General features: G+C 50.1%; 1 protein-coding gene across 2 annotated transcripts in view; it reads right to left on the reverse strand.

Moving 5' to 3' along the window:
- DYRK1A (dual specificity tyrosine phosphorylation regulated kinase 1A) overlaps positions 1–27,386 on the reverse strand; it is a 551,386-nt gene that overhangs the window by 56,871 nt on the left and 467,129 nt on the right. For both annotated transcript variants that reach the window (XM_085621267.1, XM_085621268.1), the window contains exon 12: positions 171–295. In XM_085621267.1, coding sequence (XP_085477393.1) covers positions 171–295 — 125 coding nt within the window. The remainder of the gene's footprint in view (positions 1–170; positions 296–27,386) is intronic.

The following is a 27,386-nucleotide window of genomic DNA, read 5'->3' on the forward strand; positions in this document are numbered from 1 at the left end:
ATTGTGTTTGCTTAAACGTAAATTTGCAAGATCGCTAAGAACACAAAAGCATGCTCTTTGTCCAAACAATAGTATTGACTATTTATAGAGCATGTTCTTATAATCTGAATCTTAAAAACCTTAGGAAAGTGTCCTGATCATTTCAGAGAAAATGTGTAAACTGTTCCTACCTTTGGGCTATGCGTTTCACAATCCATAGCTTGGACAGCGGCAGTGAAGTGTCCACCACTATGTCGATGTTGATGAGTTGGATCTGACCTTGCACGACCACTGTTGCTTGTTCCAGATGAACCACCTTTCAATGGAGAAATATGTAATGACAAATAGTTAAAGGTGGCAAAAAAGCTTTCTGTCTTGAAATAACGAGTCCTTCAGCACACCAGAAATAAGATATGCATTCATAGAGTTTTTATTTTTTATGATAAGTGCCATTACATTAAATTATTAAATGTTTAAATGTGAAGCATCCTCTTAACAACCATGTTAGAATCTACACAAGTTTAAGGCAAGTAGCGCCTTACACAGTTAAGAAAAACACAAGTCCATTCTTGCACAGGTATCAAAATGGTTTCTTACTTTTAGGAGTAATTTTGCTGCTTGAAGAATTTTCTGGGCTCACCTGCTGTGCATTATTCTGCAATCTACGATCGTCAACTAAACCTACGGAGTAGATGTTCCAGATTTGTCTTTTCTCCAGTCCCTTCTCTTTCTCCCCCCCCCCCCCCCCCCTTAGGCTCCACATATCACCATTTGGTGTCATTTCATCCTCCTGTGACATCAGAAGTATGCCCCAGAAGCCCCTGAGCACAGTCACTATCTTTAGATTTGTTTCCCCTTTGCCAAATGTGATCTGTACTTGGGCTTCCTGTTTACCTACTATTTTATCCCTTCACAACTTGCATGTACAAAAACTCATTTCTGGGGAGGTGGGAGGGTCACATGAGAAGCCAGAATATTTTTTTCAAGCTGTAAAGCTAAACCTACAGGTTAGTATTCACTTTGTGCAGCGCAAATAATTTCTTGATTCAAATGATGCGCATTGATTTTGTAGCAGAATCCACCTTCCAAGGAAGGCTGGATTGTAATGAGTTTGTGCTAGCAAACAGGTGTTTTAGTACATTGTCCCACCACACAGTAGTGTTTGGTGAAGGTATTTATGGATGGACAAGTAGGACCATACATAGGGCATTAATGAAAAAGTTCACTAAGAATGCAAGTGGTACTCCCTTTTTTTTCTTGTACAGCGATCAATTTGGATTGCTTTTATAACATGTTAGCATTGTTTGAATTGTTCATCAACAAAAGTCCCAGTTGCTGAGGGTGAGCCCATGTTTGTTGGTGCAAAGGAAATTAAGAGCTGGTTCCATTTCCTGATTTTTATTTGGTTTCTGACAGGGAATACATGACTGCCCTTCTCACATCTAGCGAATGCAGGACTTTCTCTAACTACTTCTATGGTTGGATTAACATGGAAATGTGAAACTATCTTGGTGAGGAACTGCAGATATCATGACCACCCTGCTATTATGAATCTGACTTTAGGGTTCCTGTCTTGTGTGTCGTTCTGGTCTACTAAACCTGGGTAGTGAAGTGATCGCTATCAGGAAGGCTGTCCTGAGTTACGTGTTTGGGTCCTGCCTTATGAACGGGTTTGAAAGGCTCTTTTATTAGCTAAGTGAGCATTAAACTTAGATTCCACATTTAGCCTTTGTGGCGCTTTCCTCTATGGCTCCTTCTAGCATTTTCTTGACGACTGGTGTATTGAAGCGCTTTCCTATGTGTCCCCTAAAGTACATCACTATGGCGGATAGGTGGGCAGTAAGTGATGTGAAGGAGAGATTTTCATCTAGCAAGTGAGAAAAAGATGTAATGACCACTGTTGTGTTTTCTTTAATTGACTATGATCCCCAGTGCTGTGCCAGTGAATGAGGAATATGCTACTTACCAGTATGCATCTGTTCTTGGCATGTAGAGCTGCAGATCTACACACTTGTGCATAGATCGCCATCTGGTGTTGGGCCCGGATGTTTGCAGTTTGTTTTTCCTCTTGGAAAGTCTTTGGAAGTCACGAGGTCGGTGACTCCTCCTTTGGATCGTATTGCGCATGGGCTTCGGCTCCATCCTCAGATTGTTTTTCTCCAGCAGGGAAAGATGGAGCATAGTAATAACAGTGAAGATGCCCATGTGTGTGTTATCTAAATAAGATAAACTGGAACAGATACAGGTAGCCGGGGAGGCGGGTGGGCGTGTGTAGATCTGCAGCTCTACATGCCAAGAACAGATGCATACTGGTAAGTAGCATATTCCGTTCGAGGCATATGAGCTGCAGATTACACACTTGTGCATAGATTATATAGCAGTACCCACCATTAGCAGCAACCACCCGTATCTGTTGCAGTGGTTTGAAATAATGTTTTGAGTACAGCCTGGCCCACACTAGCTTGTTGCTTAGTTTGCACATCTACACAGTAGTGTTTGGTGAAAGTGTGCGGTGTTGACCATGTAGCTGCTTTGCAGATATCATCTAATGGGATGTTCCCTAAGAAGGCCATGGAAGCCCCTATTTTTCGTGTAGAATGGGCTTTAGGGGGAATGGATAGCGTTCGCTTTGCTTTGTGGTAGCAGATTTGAATGCATTTTACAATCCACCTAGCTATCCCTGATTTTGAGATGGGGTTGCCTCTGTGTGGTGGAGAGAAAAAGACAAACAGTTGTTTGGTCTTAAGGTTGTGTTCTTTGGATGTAGTAGAGTAAGGCTCTTTTGACATCTAGTGTGTGAAGAGCCCTTTCTGCAACGGTCAGTGGTTGCGAGAAAAATACTGGTAGTTCTACTGTTTGGTTTAGGTGAAAGGGAGAAATGACTTTAGGGAGGAATTTTGGGTTGGTACGGAGAACAACCTTGTTGTGGTGCATTTGGAGAAAAGGTTCTTGGATGGTAAGTGCTTGTATCTCACTGACCCTTCTAAGGAAAGTGATGGCTACAAGAAGAACAAGTTACTTACCTTCGGTAACGATGTATCTGTAAGAAACATTAGTTAGTTAGATTCCTCACCTTAGAATATCCCCAGGCGTCAGACTGGATCCGGAAGATTTTTCGTCAGCAATACCCCTTGCGCGTCGCTAGGCGTCGTCTGCGGCTCCGCGTCCGTCGTCGGCGTCGTGCGCCGGAATGACGTCGGAGTACTTAGACGCCGCCCTCGCGCGCTGACGTCAGTTCTTGTACATAGCTTTCCGCGCCAGGAACGCAGAGCCATGCAAAAGACCGACACTGGTGCCAAAAATAAAATCTAGGGGCCTGAAAAGGATAACCTTAACCCTAGATGTCAGTTCGCAGAACGGGGAGGATGGGTGGGTCGGTGAGGAATCTAACTAACTAATGTTTCTTACAGATACATCGTTACCGAAGGTAAGTAACTTGTTCATCTGAAAGAAACACGTTAGTTAGATTCCTCACCTTAGAATAGATACCCAAGCAATACCATCCCCGGTGGTGGGTCTGCGAACCAAGATCACACCAGAAAGTCCTGGAGGACAGAACGGCCAAAGAAGCCATCCCTCCGGACTTGGCTGTCAAGGCAATAATGCCTGGCAAACGTGTGTAGCGAAGCCCACGTTGCCGCCTGACAGATGTCCTGCAAAGGGACACCCCGTCCCAAAGCAGTAGTAGCCACCGTGGCCCGAGTAGAATGGGCGCGCAGCCCAACAGGAGGGTCCTTTTTTGCCAAGGAATAACAAATTTTGATGCACAAAACAACCCACCGAGAGATGGTCCGTTTGTGCACAGCTTTCCCCTTCTTAGCACCCACGTATCCAACGAAAAGTTGGTCGTCCACCCGGAACTGCTTCGTGCGGTCCAGATAAAAGGAGAGCACACGTTTTGGGTCCAGACGGTGGAGCCTCTCTTCCTCTTTGGAAGGATGCGGAGGCGGAAAGAAGGTGGGCAAGGTGACAGACTGCCCAAGATGAAAGGGGGTCACCACTTTCGGAAGAAAGGAGGGACGAGGCCGGAGGACAACCTTGTCCGGATGAACAGAGAGAAAAGGAGGCTTTGATAATAAAGCCTGGAGCTCACTCACCCGTCTAGCCGAGGTGATGGCTACCAGAAAAGCAGTCTTAAGCGTCAGCAGACGAAGAGGACAATTATGAAGAGGCTCAAAGGGAGCGCACATTAGAAATGTGAGAACAAGATTCAAGTCCCACTGAGGCATTACAAAAGGGACAGGAGGGAACGTGTGAGTAATGCCTTTTAGAAAGCGTGTAACCACAGGGGACTTGAAAAGAGAAGGCTGATCAGGAAGCCGCAAGAAGGCAGAGATGGCAGCAAGATAACCTGTCAAGGTGCCCAGGGCAGAGCCCTGCCGGGCCAAAGAAAGAAGAAAGAAGAGGGCCTCAGAAAGAGGGGCAGAAAGGGGATCCACAGCCTTTGCTGAGCACCATGCCACAAATTTGTTCCACCGGCAGGCGTATACCGTCTTTGTGGAGGGACGCCTGGCTGTCAGAATGATATCACAGACTTCAGGAGGCAAGTCAAATGGCATCAACTGCCGCCGCTCAATCTCCACGCATGGAGGTGGAGGCTGGACAGGTTCGGGTGGAGGACCCTCCCCTGCTGCTGCGACAGAAGATCCTCCCGAAGGGGCAGACGTATCGGAGGATCGGTAACATACTGAGTAGCTCGGGATACCAGTACCTTCGTGCCCAATCCGGAGCCACCAAGATGACTTGGGCCCGGTCGTGCCTGATCTTCTTCAGCACTCTGGGCAGAAGTGGTATAGGCGGAAAGGCGTACAAAAGACCGCAACTCCACTCGCGACGAAAAGCGTCTCCGAGCGAGTGCTGCCTTGGAAATTCCAACACGCAGAACTGCTGACATTGCGCGTTCTCTTCGGTGGCGAATAGATCTAACCAAGGCTCTCCCCACTGCTGAAAGAGACCTTGCGCCACTTCGGAGTTCAGACGCCATTCGCGATCCATCATGCACCGGCGGCTGAGTTAGTCTGCTCTGGCGTTCAGAGAGCCCGCCAGATGTTGAACTACTAGGGTGACGCCCTGGTGTTCCAGCTACGTCCAGAGGCGCAGAGCCTCCTGACAAAGGGTCCACGACCCCACCCCTCCCTGTTTGTTGCAATACCACATGGCGGTGGTGTTGTCCGTGAACACCTGCACAACACTTCCCCTGACAGAGGGAAGGAAGGCTTTCAGTGCAAGTCGGATCACTCTCAACTCCAACAGGTTGATGTGGAGACGAGACTCCGTCGGAGACCAGAGGCCTCTGATCTCCGCCTCTCCCATATGGCCACCCCATCCCAGGAGGGACGCATCCGTCACTACGACATGCTCCGGTTGGGGAAGGGAGAGGCTCTTGCCCGTGACCCAATCGCGGTCCGTGAGCCACCACTGCAACTGCTGTGCAGTGCCCTCCGAGGTCAAGACATGGTCGGACAGGTTGCCGTGATGCTGGGCCCACTGAAACTTCAGGTCCCACTGCAGAGCCCGCATGCGCCGCCTGGCGTGATGCACTAGTAGGATGCAGGAGGCCATCAGTCCCAGAAGCCGCAACACTAGCCTGACCGAAACCCAGGATAGAGGCCGAAAGATGGGAATCAGGGCCTGAATATCCCGGACCCGCTGTTCCGGCGGATAGACCCGGAACTGCGCCGAATCGAGAACCGCTCCGATGAAGAGGAGCTTCTGAGAGGGGCTCAGGTGTGACTTCAGCACGTTGATGGAAAACCCCAGCAAATGCAGGAGATCCGCCGTAGTCTGGAGGTGGGAGACGACTGCCTGGGGCGAGCCCGCCTTCAACAACCAGTCGTCGAGATAGGGGAAGACTGGAACCCCTGACCTGCGCAGATGAGCTGCGACCACCGCCATCACTTTCGTGAACACCCGAGGGGCACTGGTAAGGCCGAAGTGGGGCACGGTAAACTGAAAGTGCTCTTGACCCACCGTGAACCGCAGGTAACGCCGGTGGGCCAACAGGACGGGTATGTGGAAATATGCGTCCTGCAAGTCCAACGCTACCATCCAGTCTCCAGGGTCTACGGCAGCTAGAACCTGAGCCAAAGTTAACATCTTGAACCTCTCCTTCCGGAGGAAGGCATTGACCTTCCGGAGGTCCAAGATAGGGCGTAGGCCCCCTTTGGCCTTCTTGGGAACCAGAAAGTAGTGGGAATAACAACCACGACCTACTTCTGGGCTCGGAACGCGCTCGACGGCCCCCTTGGCCAAGAGGGCCGAATCTTCTTCGTGGAAAAGATTCAAATGATCCCCCGAGATACGGTGGTGCTGCGGTGGCATGGCTGGAGGGGTCGTCTCGAAGGGGAGGGAGTAGCCCCTTCGGACGATTTGCAGCACCCACCTGTCCGATGTGGTGGACCGCCAGTGGAGCAGGTGATGGCGAACTCTGCCGCCCACTGGCGTGAATGGGCCTGAAAGCTCGGACTAGGAAGGCTTTGAGGCGGATGCTGCCGGGGTGGATGTGGGCTGACCGCGTCGGCCTCCAGAACCGCCTCGGCGGAAACCACTTCCGCGACCGCGCGCAGGTTGGTTCTGCGGCTGGTGGCTAGGCGGACGTGAGGAGGCACCCCTTCCTTGGCCACGAAAGGGGCGAAAGGCGGAAGTTTGCGACCGCGGGGCCAAGAGGCCCAAAGACTTGGCCGTAGCCCAGAAGTCCTTAAAGCGATTCAGCGCACTGTCCGCTTTCTCACCAAAAAGGTGAGTGCCATCAAAGGGCATGTCCATGAGAGTGCTCTGGACATCACCCGAAAAGGACGTGGACCGCAGCCAGGCGTGACGTCTAAGCGCCACCGTGGTAGAAATCGCCCTACCCAGCGAGTCCGTAGTGTCAAGCCCACATCTGATAGCATGTCGTGCTGCATCCCTCCCATCGGCCAGAGCCTGTGTAAGTCGTGTCTGGACCTCCTCCGGACACAGGGGCAGCACGTCCTCCACCGTATCCCACAGAGAGTGGGAATAACGGTCCAAAAGATAGGCGGTGTTCAAGGACCGCAGGCCCAAACTAAGGGAGGAGAACAGCTTTTTGCCAAACTGTTCCAGTCTCTTGGAATCCCGGTCCGGCGGAGCGGTCGGGAAGGAGGATTGGGAGGTAGAAGCCTGGATAACCAGGCTCTCGGGGGTAGGGTGTTGGACCAGAAAACTGGGGTCGCCCGGAGCAGGGCGGTGGCGCCTGGCGACGTTCCTGTCCACAGGAGGGACTGTGGAGGGCTTGGACCAGGTGCCCTGCAGAACGTCAATGAGGGCCTCATTGAATTGCAGCAGAGGCTCAGTGGAGCTTGCTGCAGACTGAAGCACCTCAGTGAGGACGTTAGTTCTCACAGCCACGGCAGGTAGCTCGAGCCCAAGGGCTGCGGCCGCCTTGCGCAGCACCACAGAGAAAACAGCACCCTCCTCCGAAGCCACAGTCAGAGGAGAGATGAATCCAGTGTCTGGAGAGGTATCCAGACCACTGGCCTCCCCCAGTTCATCTGCCCAGTCCTGTGACAGCTGAGCCTGAACGGCCATAGGATCCTCGGACCCCTCCCATTCGCCCCCGTTATCCGATTCCTGGTAAACAGGAGGAAGGATCGGAGCCGGACGATAGACATAATGTGTCTCCAGCGGCGCCGAACGCGGCGTCCATAGACGCCGTAACGGCGCCGGGTCCGGAGCGGGGCTGAACTGGGGCACGACGCCGAGCGGAGCCGGAGGTGGAACCGGTGTCGACGCCGGCGGAGGAGGCGTGACGAGGTCGACCGCCGTCGGCGGGGACGGGTCCCTCGGGCACTTGCGGCGTCGAGGCTGGAGCCGGCGACGGGGTCGGAGCCGCCGGCATGCAAGGTTGCCCAGTCGGGTCCGCAGGGCCCGAAGGCGCGCCAGCGGGCGTCGACAGCGGAGCCAGGTTCCTCATGGCCGAGAGGAAGGCACTGACTTCCGCCGGCGTTGCGTCAGTCCCAGGGACCGGCGGGTATGGGGACTTGCGCGGCGCCTGTGGCTCCGCTGGAGCCGCGGGGGTGGAACCACCCTGACCCTCGGCCGAGTCGCGCGAGGGGAGTCCGAAGAACGGTGTCGCCTCTTGGACTTCTTGGAGTGCTTCGACTTACCCGAAGACTTGGAGCCAGACGATCGATGATGACGTCGGCTGAGGCTCCGCGACCGATCCTTGGACCTCCTCCTGGACCGGGATCGAGAGGGGCGCGGAGCCGAGTGGCGAATCTCGAGAAGCTTACGGGACCGCTCCCGTCTAGCCTTCGAGGTCAGGGCCTTGCAGTCCGAACACGGCTCCGCGTCGAGGCCCAAACAGTAAAGGCACCGGCGGTGATGATCCGTAACCGACATCAAGCAGTTGCAGTCAGCACAGGCTTTAAAACCAGGCATCCTACCGGCACCGGAGTGGAGACAAGATCAAAAAGGATCAAAAAACGTAGTCAAAAAAGAAAGGGGTAGCTCTCCCGGATCTGTGCTAACTGGCGCGGATAAAAGAAGAACTGACGTCAGCGCGCAAGGGCGGCGTCTAAGTACTCAGACGACGTCATTCCGGCGCACGACGCCGACGACCGACGCGGAGCCGCAGACGACGCCTAGCGACGCGCAAGGGGTATTGCTGACGAAAAATCTTCCGGATCCAGTCTGACGCCTGGGGATATTCTAAGGTGAGGAATCTAACTAACGTGTTTCTTTCAGATAAGTGGTTTTTCATGTAAGGAATTGCAGCTCGCATTTGTCCAGAGGTTCGAAGGGAGGCCCCATTAGCCTTGTGAGAACGATATTTAAGTTCCACACCGGTGAGAGTGGAACTCTGGGGGGAATTATTCTTTTAAGGCCTTCCATAAAGGCTTTAATGGCAGGTACTCTAAGAGTGATTCATGTTGCCTGTTTTGTAGGTAAGCTGCGATAGCTGCGAGGTGTAGTGGAATGGACGTATAGGCTAGATTGCACCTTTGTAGGTGGAGTAAGTAGCCTATGATGTGTTGAATGGACACGTCCAGTGGATTGATGGTGTTGTTATGGCAATAAACAACAAAACGTTTCCACTTGGCAGCATAGCAGGCTCTAGTGGTAGGTCTTCTAGCTTCTCTGATAACGTTCATACAGTCAGGGGGAAGATTTAGGTACCCGAATTCTAGGATTTCAGGAGCCAGATCGCAAGGTTGAGCTGAGCTGGGTCCGGGTGTCTGATCTCTCCATGGTTCTGGGTTAAGAGGCGTGGAGAGAGGTGTAGTTTTTGGTGCGGTACCACAGATAGTTCCAGCAGTGTGGTATACCACGGTTGTCTGGCCCACGTTGGAGCTACTAGGATTAGTGTGAGGGAGTGTTGTAGTTTGCGCACCACAAGTGGAATGAGTGGGAGATGCAGAAAAGCGTACGCAAATCTGCCTGACCAGTTCATCCATATCGCATTTCCTTTGGACAAATGGTGTGGGTATCTGGCGGCGAAGCTTGGGCATTTGGCGTTTGAGGGTGGCGAAGAGGTCCATTTGTGGATGTCCCCACATTTGAAAGTACGGGTGAAGAAATTGCGGGTGAAGCTCCCACTCGTGGATCTGTTGTTTTTGTCTGCTGAGCAGATCTGCCACTGTGTTTTGGACTCCTGGGACATGCTGAGCTAGGAGAAAGATTTTCTGGGTTATTGCCCATCTCCATATGCTCTGTGCTAGTTGAGAGAGCTGTGGAGAGTGTGTGCCGCCTTGTTTTTGAATAGAATACATGGCTGTCATGTTGTCTGTGCGGATCAGGACTGCCTTGCCTGAAATTTGGGTTTGAAAAGATTTTAGGGCTAGGAAAATTGCTAGTAACTCCAGATGGTTGATATGGAGTAACTTTTGTTGAGGTGTCCACTTGCCCTGTGTGGTGAGATGTAATAGATGAGCTCCCCAGCCGGAGAGCGATGCGTCCGTTGTCAGTACTATTTGATGGGACTTCTGGTGGTTTACTGTGAAGCCCAGTTGGTGGAGTAGCTGAATAGTGGTGGACGTGTGTTGTCACACTGATTGTATGACCTGGCTTTTATCAGCCAGTCGTCTAAGTATGGGAAGACGTGAATGTGTTGTCTTCGCAAATGTGCTGCCACCACTGCTAGGCACTTGGTGAATACCCGTGGCGCTGTTGTGACTCCGAACGGGAGCACTTTGAATTGGTAGTGTTGTCCGTCCACTACAAATCTGAGGTACTTCCGGTGAGCTGTGTGCACTGGAATGTGGAAATAAGCGTCTTTTAGGTCTAAAGTGGTCAGGAAGTCGTTTTGGGAGAGGAGCGGAAGTACCTGCTGAAGCGTCACCATATGAAAATGGTCTGAGTGTATGTATGTGTTTAGGGGCCGGAGATCTAGGATGGGTCGAAGAGTCTCGTTCCTTTTTGGTATGAGGAAATATAGGGAGTAGACTCCCATATTTTGTTGGTTGGTAGGAACGGGTTCTATTGCCTGTTTCTGTAGGAGGGAGATTACCTCCTGCTTTAGGAGTATTAGATGTTCTTGTGACATTGGGCGTTGTCTGGGTGGAATGTTTGGGCAGGTAGATATTAGTTCTAGGCAGTAGCCTGACCAAATTATTTGGGTTACCCATTTGTCTGAGGTGATGGTAGGCCAGACAGGAAGGAAATGTTGGAGTCTGCCCCCGACCGGAGTGGAATGCTCGGGGGGGGGGGGGGGGGGGGGGGGGGAGTCATTGTGTAGGCGGTGTGGCAGAGTGGGCGGTGTTTGTTTTGCCTCTGCCTTTGTTATTGTTACCCCTATAGCCGCCTCTTTGATAACCCCTTGTGAAGGTGGACTGAGTAGGGGATTTGTATGAAGTGGACGCGGTGTCTGAGGAGTAGCCTCTAGACGTACTTCGAAATGAAGAGTGGCGAAAGGAGCGTCTAGGAGGGTGTGACTGCAAGGCTCCCATGGATTTTGCCGTATCAGTATCCTTTTTTTCTAGGGCCTCATCCACTTTTGGGCCAAATAGATGTTCTTGGTCAAAGGGATGGTTAAGGATGGAGGCTTGTACCTCCGGTTTAAACCCTGATATTCTTAGCCAAGCATGGCGACGGAGGACGACGCAGGTATTGATGGCACTGGAAGCTGTGTCTGCTGCATCTAGGGCACAACGTATGGAGGTGTTAGTAATAGTTTTACCCTCCTGAATTAGTTCGTTGGCCCTACCTTTATATTTTTCAGGGAGGTGGTGCATTATGCTTTCTAACTCGTCATAATGTGCCCTGTCATATCTGGCCAATAGCGCTTGAGTATTGGCGATACGCCATATATTGGCTGCTTGTGATGCAGTACGCTTTCCTGATGCGTCCAGTAGTTTTGACTCCTTGTCAGGTGGTGGTGCTTTGCCTGACGCCTGAGAGTTTGCCCTTTTACGTGCGGCGGATACCACTAGAGAATCTAGTGGCGCTGGCCCTCTGATGTAGGAGGGATCTGTGGGAGCAGATTTGTATTTTTTCTCGATGCGCGGGTTATTGACCCTGGCCCTAACTGGGTCCTTAAAAACTTCTGGCGCATGCTTTACCACTTCTTTGAGCATAGGCAATATCGAGGTGGACCTATGTGTGGTGTCAAATGTGTCGAGGAGGAAATCTTCCTCCACGGGGTCAGTATGCAAGTCTACCCCGTGATAGTGTGCCGCCCTTTGCAGTAAATGGTTGAACCCCAATGAGTCTTCCGGTGGAGATGGTCTGGAAAGGTAAAGATCGCCTTGTGGGACGTCGGGGATATCAGTGATATTGTAATCGTCCCATGGGTCTGGGGATCCTGTAGGGGTGGGGTCCCCTGTGGGTAGGTCCTGGGGCACATCCCCTATGTCATCATATGGGTCCCCGTGATCATCATCGTGTGGAGAAGGGGTCGGAGAATGATGAGGTTGGGGTGGAGAAGGCGGGGGTGGGGGAAGGTGGAGGAGGTGGAAGAGGTGGGGGAAGGTATTCTGAACGGAGAGGTAGCAGAGTCCTTCCTCTTTGGAGGTGGAGCAGGCTTCTCCAAATGTCTCTTTTTGGTAGTGTGTGTCAAATGTCCAGTTTTTGGATCCTTGGTGAGTGTTTTTTGCAAGGGATCTGGTGTACACAGGTCTGGTGAGGTTGGTCGGTCCGTCGGCGCCGGGGCCGTTGGCTTTTTAGGCTTTTCTGTGCCAGTTCGTTGTTTGGAACCCGGTTTGGGAACCTCCGGACGTTTGGTCGGCGCCGAGATGGGTTTCGGCTTCGAAGTGTCGGTGGCCTTGTGTGCTTTGGTCGGCACGGAAGGTGGTGTCGGAACCGAAGAGCTGGGTTTCGACCCCGAGTGCTTCGGTGCGGGGCTCAGAGTTGAGATGGAGGCCGGCTTCTTTTTCGGTGCCGAAGCGTGTTTATTGGCACCGACGGTAGGCTGGCTCGAGCCCGAGCCGCCGGAAGGCTTGCTTGGCTTCTTTACCGGGCCCGAAGGTGCGTAGTTGGAAGGAGTGTCCTTTTTGGACCAGAGGACTTACACATCGGACAGTGTCGAGCCTCGTGTTCAGGGAGAGGCAGAGATTGCATACCTCGGGGAGATTGGTGTGGGGTAATTTGGACCCACATCGAGGGCGCTTTTTACATGGAGTCCTTTCCATTAGCCAGGACCGGAGCTTGGAGAGGCCCGAAGGCCGCCGTCGACTGGAACCGAAGGTCTGTGCCGATGAGAAGGCGCGTCGAGTGGGGAGATCGCGATCGAAACAATACCGCGATTTGGGGTGAGGATTGCGCGTCGATCGTCGAACTGGAAGCTGTTTGGAGCCGAAGATTACATCAGAGCCCGATGGCGGGAAAAAACAATCTGAGGATGGAGCCGAAGCCCATGCGTAATACGATCCAAAGGAGGAGTCACCGACTTCGTGACTTCCAAAGACTTTCCAAGAGGATAAACAAACTGCAAACATCCGAGCCCAACACCAGATGGCGATCTATGCACAAGTGTGTAATCTGCAGCTCATATGCCTCGAACACATGATTCAAGTTGTCGTATAGCATTTGAGTGTTGGTGGCCTTTTAGCTTCTTGTCAGAGCTCCACATTCCTCTTGAGAAATTTCAAATGCCTAAGCTACGTCCTTAGGTGCCAAGCTGCTGGGTGGAGGCTGGCTGGTTCCAGGTGGCAAACTTGTTTTTGGTTGACACAGGTGCCACAAAGTAACCCAAGAGGGTGTTCCATGTGAACGTACTGAAGACTTCCCTCCGGAAAGATTTCACAGTGAATGTCACTGCTATGGCAGAGGAAGTTGAAGACAGTGAGCCTCTTTCAGACTCGCTGCATAGTGATAACAGGGATGGTACTGTGGAAAGATTTCAGCTAGACCGCGAGTTAATGCCTGAGCAGCACAGGGAATGTAGAGAGGTTTTTCGGACAACCTCTTCTCACTCACTCCAGAGTTGACACGTGTCCATGCGTGTCAGACACAGGAGAGGATGCCAGTAAAAGGCAAAATGTACAGACTGATGCCTATCCAATTCCTAGGGCAGGTGAGCCTGTTAGATGCTGCTAAGTATTTGGGCACCTTGGATCTGACCAGTGAATACTGGCAGATTGCTTTGGCACCAGATGCCAAGGAGAATACTGAATTTTAAATGACATAGGGGCTATAGGAGTTCAATGTGACGCATTTTGGGTTGAAGACTTCTCCTGCAACTTTTCATCACCTGATGAGGATAATGTTACTTACCCAGTAAGCATCTGTTCTTGGCATGTAGAGCTGTAGAGTCACATCCTTTGCATACTCCTGCCATCTAGTGTTGGGTCTGGATGTTTGCAAGTTGTTTTTCTACAAAGAAGTCTTTCCAGTCACAAGGTAGGTGACTCCTCCTTTAGGTGATAGTGCGCATGGGCATCGACTCTCATTGTTAGATTGTTTTCCCGCAGAGGGTGAGAATGGAGTTAGTAGAGTTAGAATAGAGATGTCCATGCGCATGTACGTAAAGTAAGAAAACTGCAACAGGCATCGGTACCCAGGGAGGCGGGTCGGTGGACGGGAATCTACAGCTCTACTTGCCAAGAACAGATGCTTACTGGGTAAGTACCATTATCTGTTCGAGGCATGTAAGCTGTAGATCACATGCTTTGCATAGACTATACAGCAGTAAACTCTCAAAGCGGTGGCTAACCTGTAGCTGTTGCAGTGGTTTGAAAAAGTGTTTTAAGTACTGCCAGGCCTACATTAGCTTGTTGACTCGCTAACACATCTATACAATAGTGTTTGGTGAATGTGTGCGGTGTAGACCATGTTGCTGCCTTACAGATGTCAGCTAGGTGAATATTTCCTAAGAAAGCCACAGTAGCCTCTATTTTGCGGGTGGAATGCGCTTTAAGGGGTATTGTCAATGTTCTTTTTGCTTCAGATAACATGTTTAAATACATTTCACGATCCATCTTTCAATGCCAGATTTAGAAATGAAAAAGCCTTTGTGCGGTGGGGAAAAAGCAACAAAGAGCTGTTTTGTCTTACGAAAATCTTTTGTTCTTTCCACATAATATAGTAGAACTCTTCTAACATCTAGTGTGTGTAGAGCTCGTTCTGCTACTCAATCAGGTTGAGGAAAGAACACGGGTAATTCAACGGATTGATTGATGTGAAAAGCAGAAACCACTTTAGGAAGAAATTTGGGATTGGTTCGAAGAACCACTTTGTCTTTTGTGAAGTTGAAAGAAATGCTCTTGTATAGTTAGTGCCTGGAGTTCACCAACTCTCCTTAAGGAAGTGATTGCAATAAGAAAGGCAACCTTCCATGAGAGAAATTGTAGTTGCCACTTGTGCATTGGTTCAAAAGGTGGACCCATTAGCCTTGTAAGGACTATTTTTAAGTTCCATACTGGTGCAGGTGGAGCTCTTGGTGGAATTACTTAGTCCTTCTATAAAGGCTTTATTCACCGGTACTCTAAACAGAGATAAGTGTTGTCTGTTTTTGTAAATATGCAGCTACTGCTGCTAAATGCAATCGAGTGGATGTGTAGGCTAATCCAGATTGCTATAAGTGTAAAATATGACAGATGATGTTTGGCACTGAAGCATCAATGGGATTGACATTGTTACAGTATATAACAATTTGTTTCCACTTTGCTGCAAACCATGCCCTAGTTGTAGGTTCCCTACCCTCCTTTAGGATATTCATACAGTCAGGTGGTAATTATAAATACCAAACTCTATGTCTTCAGGAGCCAAATCGCTAGGTTGAGTTCCTTGGGATTGGGATGCCGGATTTCTCCATAGCTCCGAGTGAGGAGCCTGGAGTTGAGATACAGCTTTTGGTGTGGAATTACTGAGAGCTCTAGCAGGGTGGTGAACCAAGGTTGATGTGCCAATGTGGGAGCTATGAGAATGAGTTTGAGGGATGATTGTCTGAGCTTCCGAACTCTTTTCAACTAGGAGCTATAGAGGGAAAATGCCAAGCCGCCCTCCACTCAACATCTATCAACACCAATAATGGCTTGGCATCAAGAGGACTCACGTTTCAATTCACGGACCTCCACTACTAATGGGAATAACTATTTCCCAACCACCGGCAACACGTCCAAATTTAGCCAGGTCCTGAACCTCTTGAATTTCAATTAAAACAACCTGCAATACAGCCCTTCATTGCCTCACGCAAAGTATGACACCACAGCTCACAAAAAAGTCAGAAAAGTCGATGTGAGAAGTGAAAAGTGAATGATGAGGAGGCACCTCACGTACGCAACACCAGGAAGGCTGCCAGCTGGTTCTCGCTGGTATGCCCACGTTTTATCATCATTGGTTGCCAACTCATAGAAATAGTGTCCAGTAAAGGAAAAGGTGGATAGACAAAGAAGAAGAAATAATTTTTAAATGGAAACTTTGCTGTCCCCATAGACAAAGAAAGAGAATGAAAAACCCAGTGTATTGCCAAGAACAGGTGTTCCAAACAATGTTAAAATTGTGTTGAAAACTCACTTTAGGTCACCCTCTTTATTCACAACCAGTGAGTTCACTCAAAAATAAAAGCACTATATGTCGCTAACCTTTATGAGGAAGGCCAACATGTTTCATTGCCATTAATCTTTATTGTGGCAATTTCATCAGGGCATGGGGTTTTAATCACTCGCCTCACTGGACATCCACTTTTGTGTTACAGAAGGGCTGTATGAAAAGCAGGAAAGAAGAGAAATAGAATAGCAATTTTCTATTTAATCTTCAATAAAGTATGGACCAACTGTTCATCAATTACACCAATTACTCGTTCCCATAGATGTATTTACCATATAAAGGCCGAGGGCATTCATACCAGCCTTCAAAATGTCAATCTGGGTTCTACTAAATATTCCTTTTTCCGATTCTTGGAAATGCGCTGAAACTAGCGCGTGTTCCACCTGTGGAAAAGAGGTTTGCAACTTATCATCAAGTACCGATGCATCTTAAAAATGGTGATTTCCGCAAGTATATACCCACTGCATCACCTACAGTCTCATTTTATATGTCTCTAAAAGTCAGTTAAATTCAAACACCGGCAGTGTTTTAACCACAAATCCGTTTTCATCAACGCATCATTGCTCAACATGGCCCCGCCTTGGACTCATTACAGCAACACAGAAATTCACTGTCATTACATTTACCAACACCCGGCACACCGTGCCGCATCCGCAGCATTTCACCACCTTTGTACCGGGGTTCTCAGAACTCTCACCGTAACCACTATCGGAGCGATCCTTATCTCGTCACCGCCTCGAGTCAGAATCATTTCACAGCCTCTGATGTAGTCTCTCTATGCAGCGCCCCTCCGTCCGCTTCAAGTATTACACGGCCAATAGTAGCAACGGCTCGAATCTACAGCGACCACGGCGGCCATCTTAGAGCAGTCACTATCGCTCACGGACAGCTCTACATCAGATCTTCAATTGTTTAATTCTCCAGCATGACAGCACAATTTAAATGTAATACACAAGTTTCTCATATACGTTCCTCAAACCATGTAAACAGCCATTTTTAGAGCTAAATCAGTCTGTGTCATTATTAAAAAGGAATAGACTCCTGCAACTCCTCAACAGACTTCGATATAAAGCTCCTGTCGCTCATGAGATGTTCAGTTGTTTAATAATCAGCCACAACATCGCAAGTCCCCACAATAAAGGACACACCTAGGATTAGCTTATATATTCCTCAAACCATGTGAATTGCTAATATGGAGCTAGATCAATGTGTGTGGAGTGGTGTTACTAACTGCTCACTTTGTTCCACTCGATATGATCATTCAGGCCTATGAGATCCGCCTTCTCAGTATAAATCCAACGGGATTCTCTGGTTGGCAGCACTTTATCTATGGTATCATTACTGGCTAACACCCTCTCGAGGACAACCCATTTCAAGGCTTGCAGGTCATGTTTGGATTCACCAAAGTGTTGTACCAGGCGCGTGGTGAGCTTGCCAGCTTTGATGGTACTCAAATGCTCCTGAATCCGTAGCTTTATTTTTCTGGTAGTTAGGCCTATGTACTGTAGCCCACACTCACAAGTAAGTCTATAAATCACATTTGTCGTGTTGCAATTTGAAAATGTATTCAGATGCCATTTTTTACCACTGTTGAGATTGACATAGTTTGTCTTTTCTGTCAACTTACACACTGAACATCCACCACACGGGTAGTGTCCAGCCGGCAATGAGGAAGATCGGCTCCATAAGAAGACCTCGTCAGCGTGATGACGTCAGTTCCGCCCTTTTTTCCGTGCCTTCGAGGCACACGGACGGACTGACAGCAATATATACATAGTATACACAGTACATGATATGCAAAGCAACACACAGTGTGGAGAATAAATAGCAAGGCACAAGAAATAACATAATGCCTTTGACAGTAACAAAACACATTTGAAATACCATCAATAGAATTACAGGTATAGAAGGATGGACAACGGGGAGGCGGGTGGGTCAGTGAGGAATCCACAGGCAGATACTGTATCCACCAGAAAAAGCGTTACTGAAGGTAAGTAACTTGTTCTTCTGATGGATACATCTGCCAGTGGATTCCTCACCTTGTGAATAGATTCCACAGCAGTCCCCGAGGAGGGTGTCCACCCTTCTATACAAGAAAATCCTGAAGGACGGATTGCGCAAAGTGCCTGTCCCTCCTCACCTCAGTGTCTAAGCAATAATGTTTTGCAAAGGTGTGGAGGGAGACCCACATTGCCGCCCTACAAATGTCCTCCAAAGGAACACCCCTAGACAAAGCAGACGTGGAAGACCTTGCTCTAGTGGAATGAGCTCTCAAACCCTCCGGAGGTTCCTTACCAGCCAGGGAGTAGCAAATCTTGATGCACAAGACAATCCACCTGGAAAGGGTGCGCTTGTGCACCGCTCGACCTTTCCTGCAGCCAGCAAAGCCCACGAAGAGCTGGTCATCAACCCTGAAGTCCTTTGTCCTGTCCAGGTAGAAGCTCACCGCCCTCTTGGGGTCCAAGCAGTGAAGCCGCTCCTCCTCGGAAGGGTGAGGGGCAGGATAGAAGGAAGGAAGGGTAATGGACTGCCACAGATGGAAGGGAGTTACCACCTTAGGCAAAAACGCAGCCCTGGTCCTGAGTACCATTCGTTCAGCATGAACAGTCAAGAATGGGGGTTTTGAACTTAGAGCTTGACGCTCACTTACCCTCCTTGCCGAGGTGATTGCAATGAGGAATACTGTCTTAAAGGACAACAGCCTCAAAGGACACTTGTGAAGGGCTCGAAGGTAGAACCCATAAGATAAGTTAACACAAGTCCCATTGAGGCATAATAAAAGGAGTTGGAGGGAACTTGTTTGTAAGGCCCTTTATAAAACGAAGAACAGGTGATTTGAATAACGACGGCTGATCCGGCAAACAAAGGAAAGCCGACAAAGCCGATAAGTATCCTTTCACAGTAGCCACAGCAAAGCCTTGCTGAGCAAGTGAAAGGGCAAACTGTAGAATGTTAGATAGACGAGCCTTCAAGGGATCAATGGACCTCTCTCCGCACCAAACCACAAATTTAGACCACCTATATGAATATATAGATTTGGTGGAGTGTCGCCTGGCCGATAAAATAACATCCACCACATCTGGTGTGAGAGAGAAAGAATTCAGGTTGCCCCGTTTAATCTCCAGGCATGAAGGTGTAAGCTCTGGAGGTGGGGGTGTAGAACCTGCCCCTCAGACTGCGAGAGGAGGTCTGCCCTCAGAGGGAGACGGAGCGGAGGGCACGAGGAGAAGTGGAGAAGATCTGTATACCACACCCTTCTTGGCCAATCCGGGGCGATCAATATGACTTGGGCCCGGTCTTGGCGAATCTTCCTCAGAACCCGAGGAATCAAGGGTATGGGAGGAAACGCGTAAAGGAGTCGAGATCTCCAACTCAACTGAAACGCGTCCCCCAACGCTCCCTGCATCGGATACTGGAGACTGCAGAATGACGGGCAGTGAGCATTCTCGTGAGTGGCAAACAGGTCCACCAGAGGAGTTCCCCACATCCGAAAGACGAGACGAACTACCTCCGGATGAAGCCTCCACTCGTGATCGGTGGAGAACTGCCGACAGACTGTCCGCACGTACGTTCAGCACCCCGGCCAGATGATTTGCCATCAGGACCATAGACGCAGGGCCTCTCTGCAGAGACAAAGAGACCCCACTCCTCCCTGTTTGTTTATATACCACATTGCAGTAGTGTTGTCCGTCAGGACTTGAACAGACTGACCGCAAAGGGAAGGGAGGAAGGCCTTGAGCGCCAAACGAATCGCCCGCAATTCCAGAAGGTTGATGTGAAGCAACCTTTCCTCTGGAGACCAAAGACCCTTGATCTCCAGATCCCCAGATGAGCACCCCAACCTAATGTGGATGCATCCATTATCACTGTTGTCACCGATGGAGGTAGATGGAAGGGCTTTCCTTCGGACAGATTGCCCTCCACGCTCCACCAAGATAGATCCGCTGCAGCTTCTCTGGAGATCCTCACAGACTCCCTGAGATCTCCCCTGTGCTGATACCACTGCTTGCGGAGACACCACTGGAGCGCCCTCATGTGCCAGCGTGCATGGTTGACCAACAGGATGAAGGAGGCGAACAGACCGAGCAGGCGAAGGACCTTCAGAACTGGAACGACCGCTCCGTTGTAAAATAAAGGAATCCTTTGAGGAGGAGGGAATGCTCGACAAACAGTAGTGTCCAGTACCGCACCTATGAACAGGTTGCGCTGAGAGGGCACCAGGTGAGACTTGGGCACGTTTTTCGAAAAAACGAATTTGTACAACAGCTGAGTTGCATCCTGCATATGACGCAGCACCTTCTCCGGTGACTTCGCCTTGATCAGCCAGTCGTCCAAATAAGGGAAAACCGAGACCCCCGACCTTCTGAGATGGGCTGCCACCACTGCCATCACCTTCGTGAAGACTCGAGGTGCCGAAGTAAGACCAAACGGGAGGACCGCAAACTGATAATGTTGCGACCCTACCGTAAACCAGAGATACTTCCTGTGCGACTTCAGGATGGGGATGTGAAAATACGCATCCTGCAAGTCGAGCGACACCATCCAGTCCTGATTCAGCGCTTGAAGAACCTGCACAAGGGTGAGCATCTTGAACTTCTCCTGTTTCAGGTAAAAGTTCAAGATTCTGAGGTCCAGTATCGGACGCAATTTGCCGTCCTTTTTGGGAATCAGGAAATACCGGGAGTAGCATCCCCGACCCCTCTCCTGCTCTGGAACCACCTCTATCGCACCTTTTTGAAACAGCTTCAGGACTTCCTCCTGTAGGATTAGACGGTGGTCCTCCGAGCAAGCACCTTGACAAGGAGGGTAATTCGGAGGGAACTCCCGAAACGGAAGGGCGTACCCATTTTCTACAAGATCCAGAACCCAGAGATCTGTAGTTACAGACTCCCAATCTTGCAGAAAATGGGTAAGCCGGCCCCTCACAGGACCAGCATGATCCGGAATGGCGGATCTAGGGCTGCTTTGCGGTGGTGGGAGGGGCTGAGGGGCTGAGGAGGAGGAAGAGGAGGACGAGAGCCGACGGCCACGTGAGCGACCCCTGATTCTTCCTCTGTAACCTCTAGACGAGGAACCTTGCTGCTGCTGCAGCTGGGTCTGCCTATAGGATCGAAAAGATGTCCTTCCGAAACCTCTATATCTTTTAATAGACCCCCTCGACTGAGACTGCAGGCCCAGAGATTTAGCTGTCGCCTTGCTGTCTTTGAATCGCTCCAAAGCAGCATCTGCCTTTTTGCCAAACAGGCCAGAACCATCAAATGGCAGGTCCAAAAGAGTCGATTGCACATCCTGTGAAAACTCCGAAGATCTTAACCATGCACTCCTTCTGGTGGCGACAGAAGATCCCATGACTCTCGCCACCGAATCCGCCGTGTCCAATCCACTCTGGATCACCTGGCGTGCAGCCGCCTGGGCATCCGACAAGATCTCATTGAATCCAGCCCTATCCTCCTCAGACAGTTTCGGCACCAGTTTCTTAGCCGAATCCATAAGCGCATGCACATATCGTCCCAAGAGGCAAGTTGCATTTGTCGATTTAAGTGCCATGCTGGCCGATGAAAAGACCTTCTTGGCCGACTGATCAAATTTCTTGGCCTCTCTGTCACCAGGCACATGAGGAAAAGCACCCCTGGACTTCCCCGAACAAGCTGCCTGAATCACCAGGCTCTCAGGCGAGGCTGTGATGTTAAAAACTCAGGGTCCCCTGGGGCTGCTCTGTATCTCCTAGCAACAGTCTTGGAAACCGCAGGAGCAGAAAAAGGCTTACGCCATACCTGTAAAACAGGGTCAACAATAGCCTCATTGAAGGGAAGCAATGGCTCTGACACTGCCGTAGGAGAATGCAATACCTCAGTTAATATATTTGACTTAAACTCCGTAGTTGGCAACTGGAGATCAAGCAGCTCTGCAGCCTTCCTAATAACCGCATGATACGGCGCTGCATCCTTTGAGGGCTCATCTGATGGAGGAGTGATCTCCCACTCCGGAGACAAATCCAAACCACTTGCGTCCTTTAGCTCCTCAAACACCTCATCTGACTCAACCAACTCTCCCTCTTCAGGTTCAGCTTCCTCCAAAAGATACCTCCTTTCATCCACCACTCTCTATGCCTTCCTTCTGGATCGAATCCGCACCAGCGGCGTCGGCGGCGCAGTGTTCGAATCTGACGGCGCCGGCAGCGGCGTCGAACGTGGATCCACAGGAGCAGCCGGCGTCGAACGAGGTCGAGCCGGTGAAGAGGGAAGTGAAGTCGACGTCCTCGGCGCCGGCAGATGCCAAGACAGCGTCGCTTGAAAGAACAGCATGAATGGAGGCTGAGGATAGACCTGCGGCACTCCCAAATTAAAAGCCATTGGACCAATCGGACCCGCAGGTGCACCAGTGGTATACATGGCACTCGAAAACACCCCATACATCGCATTCAGATAATGCGCGGGGTCCTGACCTGGTCCAGGGAAGGCAGGGTACTGGTCAGGCATCACCGGACTCGGGCCTACCGGCGCCGACGGTGGAATAAGTGGCGTCGCAGGCTCACCCGGTACTGGAAGATCCTCAACCGGGCCGGAGACGGAGCCGGAGATGAATCCGGAGCCGGAGATGAAGCCGGCGTCGGGGATATCACCGGAACCGGAGATGAAGCTGGAGCCAGCGAAGCCACCGGAGAAGAAGGAACCAGAGGTGAGGCCGGGACTGGGGAAGGAGACACGGATTCCCTCCGACGCCAAGCCGGCGACTTCGGAGCCGAACTCTTATCGGAGTGACGCCGTGAAGAATGCCTCCTCCTCTTCTTATGCTTCTTGCCTCTCGAAGCATGTCCCAAAGTCGATTTGGACGCCGACCTCGACCTGGACTTTCTCCTTCCTCTCTTTTCTTTCTTCATCCTGGCGATGAAAAGCTTCGCCTCCCTTTCTTTAAGAGCCTTTGAACTCCTCTTCCGGCAACATGAACAACCATCCACATCATGGTCGGACGAGAGACACCAAACACAGTCTTCATGTGGGTCTGTAATGGACATGTGCTTGCCACATTCCCGACAGGGCTTGAAGCCCGACTTCCTTGTCGACATATTTCTCGAAAGAGAAACAGAGAAAACCAGAAAAACACAAAGTGACAGTGAAGCTACCAACAGCAATTCCCGAAATCCGTTGGCGTCGACGGCGCGGAAAAAAGGGAACCGACGTCATCACGCCGACGAGGTCTTCTTATGGAGCCGGTGACGTCAGCAGAGTCGCGAGCGGAGCCGTGTCTCTCTGACGTCGTCTTCGACCTCATCGGCGTGGACTGCTACAAAAGTTTCCGAATGTTGCTGGCGCAGGGGATATTCACAAGGTGAGGAATCCACTGGCAGATGTATCCATCAGAAGTTGTGGTCTTCGGTGAACAAAGGCCATGAGCAGACGCAAGCCCATCAACATAAACATCAAACACTGAGACTCTAAATTAAATTTAGTGTCTGGAAATGGACTATAAGAAGGGGAGCTCGAGACTCCAAATATTTTCAACTATCAAGAAGCCAGTAGGGCTGTGCAAGCAGAAGCTCTGAAAAACTTCTGGCTGTGACCAGGACTGGGGGGCAAGGCATACCCATCAACCAGATGGATCAGGGGACGTCGCCCAGGGAACCCAAGACACCCCTCATCCTTGGAGCCTGGAGCAACAGTGCCTGCTTGCCAAGACCAATGTGCCCTGTGAGGCAGAGAAGAGAAATGGAGGAATCTAGATCCAGAGGAGGGATGCTGGTGAGTGGATCCCTGTAGTGAGGTGGGAGAAGATGGCTGATGCACCAATCAGGATCCATAGGAAGCAGACTCTGTATATGATATTGCCACTAGGTGGTAATACTGTGCATAGAATCCAGGGGGTCCCCAAAAGTGTACAGGGCTCACTGTAAAACCCAAAGTGCTCTATTAGTAGTTGTGAGGGCGAACAGCCTTAGGCCGAACACAGAGGAGTGTAAGACATTTACTGAACAACAGTGATCAATAGTGGACACGACTCAAGAATCATATCCAGACAAATTTTAGAAAATTATATTTTGCATGAACTTTATTTGAAGATCAAGATCTTCGTAATAAGGTAAGTACGTTTTAGAATAAAAATATTTTTCACTTTGCAAAATTGACACTTAGAAACCTTTCAGCAAAGTTCAATGTTATCCTGTGGGGAAAGCAATATTGGGGTTAACCAGGTAAGTAAAGCACTTACAAATCCAGTCTTCAAAACCAAAAGTCAGCAACGGCCAGTGGTCAGGCGAGTAACAAAACTGCACCACCAACAGCACAGGGGCAGCCGGGTGCAATGGTCAAAATCAAAGTTCGGCACAGTGCTTTCCAATGGAGATATGGGGTGCCTGGAGCCACACTACTTGCAGGTAAGTAGATCGGTTGCAGGGGCCAAGCTTTGGGATTGGGTTAAGCACAGGGGCGGAACAAAGCGGCACCAATCATACACCAGTGAGACAGGGCGGCGGGTGCAATTTCAAAGTAGGGCACCTAAAGCTTTTCAAAGGGGATTCTTCTTTCAGCAAAGAGGCTGCAGGCGTGGCACCGAAGGTTGCAGGAGGAAGACCACCGACAGCAGGGGTAAGTAGTGATGTAGGGGGTCGTAGGAGCACCGTCAGTTCAGCTCACCAAGGCCCAGGGGCCTCGGCTGCAGGGATGCCTTTCGACGTCGGAATCTTCTTACCGGAGTCGGTTGCAGTCAGGGGGAGACTCTGGATTCACACTGCAGGTGCCATCATGGAGTTCAGGAGAGGTCAGCCAACGCTGGACATGAGGTCAGGATCACTGGGCAGACTTCACTGCACAGGTGAGTCACTCAGACATGGACCAAGGGCATCAGGTGCAGAGTGGGCAGGGATCGCAGTTCCAGCTGAATCCGGAGCCCTTGGAGTCTGTTTCTTCCGGACAGGTCCTCTATTCACGGGAGACGGCAGTCCTTTTACAAGGCAGTAGTCCTCCCTGGATTTTCAGAGGTCGCTGGCTGCAAGACTTGTCGCAGGTTCGCAGAAGCTGGAGACAGGCTGGTAGGTCTGGGGCCAAGGCAGTGTTCTTCAGTTTTCTCTGCAGTGCCGTCTTAGGTCGTCACAGATCTACTTTCTAGGTCTGGTAGAGACCACTCGAGGAGGCAGCACAATTGGCTTTGGTTACTGCGCCGGAGACCCAGGAGCCAGATGCGGAGTGGTCGGCAGTGAATGCATCGCTTCTCTCGGCGTTGCTGTAGTCCCCGTTCTCGGAGCCGGAGACGGGGCTGGAGTCACATCAGAAGAAGACTGAGGCTTGTCCTTGCAATGACGCTGGGGAGCTGAAGACCCCGACTTCGGCGTTTCATCCTTTGATGATTGACAGAGACCCATGGAGACACTTCTTTTTATGCTTCCTCGACGACTTTGAGGTACGCAGAGTCAATGACTTGGACCGGGACCCCGACCTCTTGACTCCTTTTCAGATTTTTTGCTTTAGCAATAAACAACTTGGTCTCCTTCAATACCTTGGGGTTCATGCACCTGCATGATGAACACTTCCCAAAGTCGTGGTCCAGCGAGAGACACCACAAACAGTCTTCATGAGGGTCAGTAATCCATATCGGACCTTCACATTCCCTGCATGGCTTGAATTCGGATTTTCTCGGAGTAGCCATGGTCCCCGCTACAAAGACCCAAAGAATTGCAACAAAGAAACTCTCAGAAATGGAGAACCCAGGGAAAAAGAGATACGCAACAACGGCGTGGAAAAAAGGGAACTGATGTCAGCACACCGACGAGGTCGTCTTATATCGCCGATGACATCAGTGGCTTGCGGAGCCGTTCCATTGTGATATCCTCGTCAACGTGGGAGAGCCGAGGAGAAAAGTTTCTGTGGAATGCTGCACAAGCAGAGGAATTCACAGGCAGACCTATCCATCAGAAACATTTATTTAATAAGCAGCTACTGACCCTTTGAACCAATTTTCCATTCATGTGCTACAGGCGAGATTAATTTCCATGACCAATAATTATGAATCTCTTTTCCCCAAAACAATATTGATGAATCTACTCAGTTCCTGTGGATTATTAGGGAGCCAGGTCTCTGATCCCAGAGTGCTTCTGATCTTGGAAGAATACTCTTAAGGGAAAAGATGGATTAGATGGCTCATACGTCTGTCCCAGAGGTTCCAGCTCAGGATGTCACAGAATGAAGCGTCGCACCCTGAGCTCTCAATTTAAGTACGGGTACATCAAAGCTGAAGGATCCCTTCATATTGTGCAACTTACCAGAGAAGATCTTTGTCAAAGCTAACAATGTTGAACAGGAGGTATGACTGGAACTTGGATCTGGGGGGACTCAAGTTATTACAGTGGGTCCTATAAGTTATGAGGTGGAACTAAAAACCCCTCTTCCTTAATCAGACTCACTACAGACTAGTTGCTGTTTTGGAACCTTGAAACAGAGTGTGCAGCACAGATCTTATGCTGTCCAAGCAGGCCAATGTTAATCAGGAGTAGATTCTCAGTCCACTTTGTTACACATTTCAGGTGTCAAAAATGTAAGGGCTAATGCACACCTTTTCAGTGCATCTTCAAACCACAGAAGTGATATTTGATACAGGATGCCAGCACTGAGACTAAAGATCCAGGCGATGAATACTCTGCTGTGGAGAACAAGGCTAAATTCATTGAATTTGCATACAGGTAAACCGGAGAGGTTAATGAAGCCTACAGATGTCAAGTAAGGTCAAAATACTGCTTTGAAGCATGCTTTTCTGAAGATGGGTAAAGGTAAATTACACAGCTATGTCATCAGGAATCATTGCTACATACACTGAAGGAATTAACTCCTCCAGCACTGTACAGCAGCAAGGGACACTATCAGCTTTCTGCAATTAAGTGATCAATGTACTGTTTTTCTGTGGTAGCTGTAACTTCTCCTGCAACTACTAGAGCGGTCGAACTTGGAGCTGGGGAACCGGGTTCGGGTCTCGACAGGGACACTCAACATCCTGTGATTCTGGGCAAGTCACGTAATCTTCGTGTCTTTAACAAAAATTAATGCGACAGTCTGTAACGCAACTGGTGCTCATTTAACGTGCGCTGATCCCTTCAGGTCTAGTTTGTGGCATATAAACTAAAGGAAAAACACACACAAAAAGACCAGCAATGAACTATTCAACATCGTTAAGGAGTTTTCCAACCCAGTTGCCATCAAAAACAATATCACCCCTTCACAGGTGCTCAGCGACACCCCCGCCAACTTCTTCCATGACAAGATCGTAACCATATACAGAAACACCAAACCCCAACCCAAACCCACGGACTTCCTCAACCGATACACCCTCAACCAACATGAACAACAGAATGACCGCCTGGAACCAGTTCTCCACCTAGGACACTACCTCCATAATGAAATTCAGCCACTCGGGAGCTCCCACAGACCCATGTCGCATCAAATCTTCAAGCTTGGAAACCACAGGGTCATCCAGGAACTCAC

Source organism: Triturus cristatus, chromosome 8 (assembly GCF_964204655.1).
Source record: "Triturus cristatus chromosome 8, aTriCri1.1, whole genome shotgun sequence".
NCBI lineage: Eukaryota > Metazoa > Chordata > Amphibia > Caudata > Salamandridae > Triturus > Triturus cristatus.